General features: G+C 43.6%; 1 protein-coding gene across 1 annotated transcript in view; it reads right to left on the bottom strand.

Annotated features, from left to right (window-relative positions):
- Window positions 1-265: 265 nt before the first annotated feature.
- The window catches only part of LOC113165557 (A-kinase anchor protein 13-like), a 62436-nt gene continuing 55104 nt past the window's right edge, over window positions 266-7597 (bottom strand). The window contains exons 36-45 of the mRNA XM_026365173.1: window positions 7072-7263; window positions 6828-6983; window positions 6476-6546; window positions 5854-5898; window positions 5631-5681; window positions 5336-5530; window positions 4965-5246; window positions 4118-4246; window positions 3798-4023; window positions 266-3408 (exon numbers count right to left, since the gene is read on the bottom strand). Of these exons, the coding sequence (XP_026220958.1) occupies window positions 3350-3408; window positions 3798-4023; window positions 4118-4246; window positions 4965-5246; window positions 5336-5530; window positions 5631-5681; window positions 5854-5898; window positions 6476-6546; window positions 6828-6983; window positions 7072-7263 (1406 nt within the window). The 3' untranslated portion in view covers window positions 266-3349. The remainder of the gene's footprint in view (window positions 3409-3797; window positions 4024-4117; window positions 4247-4964; window positions 5247-5335; window positions 5531-5630; window positions 5682-5853; window positions 5899-6475; window positions 6547-6827; window positions 6984-7071; window positions 7264-7597) is intronic.

The raw sequence follows: 7597 nt of genomic DNA, 5'->3' as shown, positions 1-7597 counted from the left end.
TGTTTTTTAGAATTTTGAAATGATAAAAAAAAAAAAAAAAAAAGAGCTTCTTTGAGGAAACAATGTGTGTTTGTACTGGTGAAAATAAACACTGACTCACTCTGGATGTGGACATTTTATTTATGTTGCTGCGTCTCAAACATTCACGCGCTCTCATCGTGAACGTGATTCCACTAATTTAAACTACTTTACTTTATCTTTCTTCTTCATGCTGCATCGTTTCTACTTCAAACCAAAAAAACACACTCACAGAAACAAAGAATAATCACAAGGCAAAGTTATTTATTGAAGAGAGACAGTGACTGTACATTTCCAAAAGGATGACCACAGATAAATAAATCTTTATTACTCATTAAAAAATCCACAGGTATCAATACTTTGGAGGTTCCGATTTTTACATAAAACATATTTACACCATTTGATGCTCTGCCTTTTTTTTTAGTACATCAAATGAGAAGAATAAACTTTGTACCCTCTGTATTTAGTACAAATGAAAAAAAAAAAACAGCTCCAACATGCAGTGCTAAAACTGGGAGGCCTAATGGGAGTGTGTGAAATTCAACTCAACGTTCCAGGTTTTATTTTTTGTTGAGACCTTCAGTGAGTTCAGCTTTTTGAGTTCAATGGAACGGTCGGGTTCCCAAACTGGACTCATTATTACTGAAATGACAGAAAGGACGAACGACACTTTGTGGAGTTGAAGCGACTGAGAGGTGGAAACTGCTGCTTTAGTCTTACGCTGGTGCTACATCACACAGACTGTGTTCGGCCACACCTCATTTAATCCTCCATCCCTTTATCTTGAAATGACAACAGTGCTGAACAGTGAAGACGACGCTGTAGCTGGAAGGTGAGTTGTTGGATTTGTATGTGACGACACATGTTGGCCGTCCACAGGATTTGTATTTTAAAGAGGTTTTCCTGACATTTGGTTTTGGTTTTGTCAGTTGTTGTGTTTCTGATCAACAACATCTACTGTTCACACACAGACTGAGTGTGTTTTCAGTCCTAACTAAACTACAGTTGTTTGTACTGTAGTACTTTGTTGGTAGTGGTGATAAAACATAGGCACTAATAACTGTTGTAACGTGAAGGCACAGCTAAAGTTCCTCCCAGTTCAACATCTCACTTCTATTTTTAAATATCGCTGTACTGATGTGAATCTGCAGGGAAAAGTTCTTCTTGACTGGAGAAGTGACCTCTGCCCTCCATCAGAGCCCTGAGGACGACTCACCAGCGCCTTTGATCACACACTGAATTCAGGAAAAGAGGGAGCTGCAGCACAAATGTGCTCCTGTCAGCAGAAAGCTGGGACATGACAGAGCAGCTGAAATCTTATTCTTTAGATGAGGCCTGGTGTGAACCCGCTCTGTGCAGAGAATAAGAGAAGAAAATCAATGTGCTGCGAATTTAAAGCTATGACTTATGACTGTGTCTGGATGAGAGGGGAGGAATCCGAGCCTCAGGGCCCTCGCTGTGTGTTGGTGTGTTATCAACACCAGCAGGGCTGCAGGCGGCGGGAGCACAGGAAAGCACTCAGTGTGTGGATCAGTGGGGAGGATTGTGAACACCAGATGCTGCTCTTTCTGTGCAGATACATTCAGTATACAGAAATATCTCCAGTACAATACAGAGGCACTGAGGGATTTCAAGTCCACTATCACCGATGGTTCTATTGTTTCTCTTTTCACTGCCATTCAAAACAGTCTGAAAATCCCAAAGGTGCTACTCAGCGCCATTTCACGTTTCACGACGGGGGGGACAATGATCCACACGCGACCTCAACGCCCCTGCGAACGACTCTGCTGAGCTTAAATAGCGTCTGGCACCTTTGGGATTTCAAGTCTGGAAATATTACTGGGTACAAACCTGAGTTCAGTTCAGACTACAGATCCACTAAATCCAGAATAGTTCTTCCAAAATAAAAGCATGACTTTGGATGAAACCTAACTGTGGTGTATACTGTCAATTCTCTAATACTTGAAGAGCCAGAGGAGATAATATGTAATCAAATCAAATACTGACAGTTAGCCTTTAACAAGCCAATAAGTTACAAAGCTGAAGATAAACTCAGTGATTGTCTCATTAGGAAACTTTCTACAAAGCAGGGCTGGGAGATATGTCTGAAGTCAACATCACAATGTTAACATCACACGTCCCACTACCAACATTTCTTATTTACATGTCATTTTCATTTCATCTCAGTGGAAATCCAGTAAAAGTCTGTATTCAATAGTATTGAACTCTGACCATAACACTACACCGTGCTTTATTTCACTCTTCTGCCATTTCAAGTCATTTACTAGGACTTGTCCTACAAAGAACAACATCATTTGACTTGGAGTACAGGAAAACAAATACAGTGTTCAGCTGGTGTAATTCTAACTCACCCACAGCTTCATAGACGACAAACCAAAGTGTGAAACAGGGGAAATGTATCTACAGACAAGCACGCGTCCAGAGAGAGGATATTTATTTTACACAAGAAATTCTCCAACACATGTTGAAATATTTGAAATGAATATAACCCCCACCCCTCTAGAATTAGTACCAAATCACTGAAAGGGAATTCTGATTGAATTCTAAGGAAATGACAGGACCCTTAAATAAAGCTTCGACCTCTCATGTCTATAAAGTGCACGTTAAAAGCTTTCCGTTGTGATTCAGCGGTGATTGTCACGCTGGAGGTGGAGCGTTGTGCAGAGCTCGCGGCGACTCTGGTTTCCATACTGATTGCTACATTTTTTTGTCTGGAGATCAGAAGTGATTATCTAACAACATCTGCTTTGAGCATGCACTGTGTTCCACTGTCGTTCCGAGTACTTAAGGCACTGAGTGTTTCACTGAGTGTTAAACATCACTCCCACTCTGGTGGACCGTGAGAAAAGCTTGTCTCTATTCAGTCAGCCGTGTCCCTCTGACTGACATGTCATTGACTGATGTGTCTGCGTCCTTGCCGACCTCAGCACAGAGTGGTCGGATAAAAAGGTTCCTCCAGGAGTTTGGTCTGAACCCCAGACCTGATGTGCAGCCGTTCACTGAAACTCAGGGGTCACCAGCAGCACAGGCACCCAAGTGCTAACACCAATACGTCACTTCCTGTTGGCTCATGTTAAAGCTAAGGTTTGCTACACGCTGTTCTCGGCAGGTGTGTCGACAAAGCTCCTCCTCCTGATTGGATCATCAGTTGTACATGACTTCGTCTTGTGTCATTACCTTTGTTTGCTTGGGACACATATGACGTCCAGACGTGGTCAAGTCTGTCTGACAGATGGATGGACTGTCAGGCAGAGAGACAGAGCGTTGGCCCTTTCTATTCAAACAGAGGGTTCAGAGACACTCTGGGTCCTCAGCAGAAGAAGATGTCCCCGTCGTTCTGAGGATCCAACATCACTGTAGATTTGGCTTCTAACACAGAGACACATGGAATAATCTGGTCAATGAACATCCTGAGACATGAACTTCTAACGCTCCACATGTATGTTAACGGTAACTTTTTTTAATAACTATACTTGAAACAGTCCTGTAGTTCAGTGTCGCTCACATACACTGATATACAGTCAGACTGCAGTTCAGCTTTTATTTCCTGATTAGAAAAGAATGTGTTAAAGTCTGTGCAGTAAGAAGAAGTTCATCCTGCTGTTACCGTCATCATCAGGAAAGACTGATTCTATATACAGTATGTTGCTAATTGCACCAGTGCTTTCTTTCTTTGTTAAGACAATGTAAATTAGCTCTAATATTAATTCATCATACAGTTACTCATTTAAAACCTGGCTCATCTAAGAGAAAAGTACCCGTCTGTGCCTGCTCTCCTCCTTTCCCCTTCTTCTTCTTCTTGTCCTTCTTCTCTTTGGATTTGGCAAGATGCAGCAGTCTGGTGGGCAGCTGAGACTCCTTCTCCGCTCCCTGAGGTTTAGAGGAGGATGACGACGAGGAGAAGGGGTTGAAGTTTTTGCTCATTCTTTTGGATCCGATGCGGAGAAAAGGTTCTTTGGTTGGTGCAGATGTCGACAGCTCCACCTGTAGAACATCCAGAAAAAGGAGACATCGTCTTAACGATTCATTAACTTCGGCAGCCCACATGTCTGGGTTCTAAAAAGAACTGTCTCTTCACCTCTTTTGATGGTTCTGCTGCTTCTTTAGAGTCCAGATCCAGAGAACTCGAGCTGTGGAATCTTATGGAGTCTTCAGAGGTGGTTGAGGGAGTCCGCTGGTATGTCTGGAGCTGCTGTGCCTGACAATACTGTACAGAGAAGAAGGAGACAATAAGTGATGCCATGTGCAGCCACAAAGACCTGTACCTAGTGAATCATCTTTAACCCAGACAGGCCCACGCTGTGAGGAGTTCATAGTTGTATTTCTGGGACCAGGGCTTAGAGAAGAAATGATTTGTGTCTCATGGTTTTGTTACAGACCTCACTTCTTCTCCCATGAGGCGAGGTTTAAATGGAGCTGCTAATGATTTCCTAACAATCCGTGTTTACAAGTTACAGCCTGACCTATAATCAATCAATCATCCGTAAATCAATCCATCAATTCAGTGCGAACTGAGCTTAGTTTGTAGCTGTGGTGCTTGTGGTGCTGTGCTTGGACACAACACTGGACCCTGAACCCCTAGAGCCTCAAAGGGACAGCCTGTCCACAATGCATTTACACTAAAGTGGGAGCTACAAGAGCTACAAGCAACAGGATCACAAAGCCGCATTCCCAACAGCTTTTATAACAACCGGTCGGTGTAAAACTAGATAAAGCAGGTATAAAACATCGGGCCGACATTCCATATTCTGCTGCATAAGTTAGAGCTGTAACTCTGAGGACTACGAGGTGTTAATAAGCTCAGTAGCTCTCACTGCTACATGTGACCAACATGTTCGTCCTTGAGTTTGTTTACACTCAACGCTTTGTCAGACTTCCTGGAGCTGTGTTCATTCTGCATGTGAGAAGATCCCCCAGACCCTGACCTCTTCTCTCCTTGCGGCCTCCAGTCGCTCGGTATCTCTCCTCAGGGACTCCTTGTCTCTCTCCAGCTTCCTCTGTGCCTCCTGCATCCTCTCCACTTCCCTCTGGAACTCCTCTTTCTTCCTGAGCAGCGACTCCTTCTCCTCCACCAGCTCCTGATGCCTCCTCCTGGTTTCTTCTTCCCCATCCCTCAGCTTCTCCTCCCGCTCCTCCAGACCTCTCTCCTTCAGCTCCCACTCCTTCTCTCTCCTCCTCCTTTCTTCCTGATGCGCAGCCTGCTGTTTCTGAAAGAAACCACACAGATAAGATGGTATTAGTACAGAGAGTCCTGTAATACATATATGTAAATGTAACATTGGAATGCAGGGAGAACCTGGACACTGGCTGCCTCCTGTCGCTGTCTCTCCAGACTCCTGTGCTTCTCCTGCTCTATGAGGGAGGAGGGGCGGGATGAGGACGAGGATGAGAGTGAGGACGAGGATGAATGCCTGGAGTAGTTGGTGGTGAGCCGGTCGTTTAGGGTCTGCCTCTGATCCTCAATGAAGGAGTCCTGCTGGACTACCACAGCCTGGAGGCAGGAGAAAATGGTTTCAACTGAATTCTAATGAAAGTAAAGTTTAAACACATCTTCAACACGATATCTGGAGAGGTGCCTGTGTTTCTGGTACCTGGAGTGAAATCAGCAGATCGTGAAGATGTGTCACACATTGCTGGACCTGCTGGAGAAAACATTACAGCATTAAATGATACAGTATGGACAGCAAGAGTAATTACAGCAAGTAAAACCTCTTCCAGTAGTTATATGGACACTGCATTGTGGTTTCTAGACCCACTTGAACCACTGTGAACCTGTTCTTTCAGGGCAAGACTGAAAAAGCAGAGTAGACTTACCTCAGTGTTTCTCCTCAGCAGCATTTGTAGGCTGGCAGTAGCTCCCTGAGGCACACACACACACACACACACACACACACACACACAGACAGGAACGTCATATTAACCTTTTGAGTAAATTGTAACATCCACACAGCTGCACTGTTTCTTACAGAGTGTGTATGATGAACAGCAGAAAGTGACTGGACAAGGCATAGAGGAGCAGATGTGTGGGGATATGACATGGCTGCTATGTCACTGGACAGTAGTCTACATCATGTGAGCATCATTCATTTAGCTTTATTTCAGATTGCCACTAGTATTAGTAATAGACCAGCTGTCTCCTGCTGAGGGGGAGCACTGCTATGTTAGTGTGTGTGTGTGTGTGTGTGATGCAGAAACAATGTAGATGCAGCCACAACCTTTTCCACATGAAACTGGCTACTGAAATGGTGGCCTGATGACGCATTGTCTTAATAAAATTATTGTGCAAATTTCACTGTATAAGCAGATATTATACAGGGGTTAACTGTGCAACTATCTCTGAAGTGTTTCTGTTTAATGCTTATTCAAGCTTATAGAGAGGATCTCAGAGCAAAATGCATTCATCAATGATGTACTGTAGACACAAACAAACACACACCTTCTTTAACACACTGTCTGACTCAGTCCTGCGAAGGTCCAGTGATTCATCCCCCTCCTCCTTCTCTCCATCTGAGGATAAAGAAGAAGAGAAGAGGAGAGGAAGGATTGAAGGAGTTGAGATGTGAATCAGGTTAAGTCTCAGCAGAATAAACCTGCTGTCATGTTGTCAGGATCAAACAGCTCCTCAAAGGAAACTGAACACCAGTGGTGTCTCACCACTGACTGTTTTAGACCTGCTGTCAGCTGGAGCAACATTTATAGGACTGTGAAACATAAACACTGAATCCTTTACATTGAATACTTGTGTTATTACATGTGTTTTATAATCTATGTGTGAGAGTGTGTCTTACTCTTGCTGCTGTTCATCAGATGACTGTCAAAGCCTCCAAATGTCTCAGCTCTCCGGGGCAGACAGACAGGTCCCACAATGCCCCCTGTCAGGCCAGCAGGAGCACTGCGGCTTGCTCCACCAACACTGCTGCTGACTAAAGAGTGCAGGCTCTCCACTGCACACAGAGCCAAGAACAGTATTATACACACACACACAGCATTTCACAACAACCAATGACACTACATGATACAACTCCTGCTCACCTTCTTTCAGGGCATCCTTTATAATTGGCTCACCCTTTGTGACATCATCAGGTGTGGCCCTAAATAACATCCGCTCCCTCACTGATAGACTCATATCCTCGGGGGCAGAATTACAACCACCCATCTCTCTGAAGATGTTCACCTTCTCCTCCAATAAAGAGATGATCTGTTCGTCTTTTCTGCGTAGAAGCTCTAGAATAAAACACCAAAGGATTTATGAACAACAGGAACCAACACAAGACATTTATACCTGAACACGGTGAGAGTTGTCATTCAGGTCTCTGTCTAGCACCACCCTCTGTTCTAACAGCTGATAGTGTAGCGCAGGGGTATTCAACTAAATTTTAAAGAGGTCCGGTTACACACATTTTTTGGAAGCAAAGGTCCAGAGGATTATAATGTAACTATTTACTGCAATATATTATTAAGTAACCTGCATGTAATCAATACTTGACTATCAAATCAAATTAATTCAGTACAATTTAAAAACCTTTTGACAAATTTATTGTATTGTAATGTCAAACTG

The sequence above is a fragment of the Anabas testudineus genome, chromosome 6 (genome assembly GCF_900324465.2).
Source record: "Anabas testudineus chromosome 6, fAnaTes1.2, whole genome shotgun sequence".
Lineage (NCBI taxonomy): Eukaryota > Metazoa > Chordata > Actinopteri > Anabantiformes > Anabantidae > Anabas > Anabas testudineus.
The sequence above is the reverse complement of the archived record's forward strand: the minus strand, read 5'-3'. Positions and strand labels throughout refer to the sequence as shown.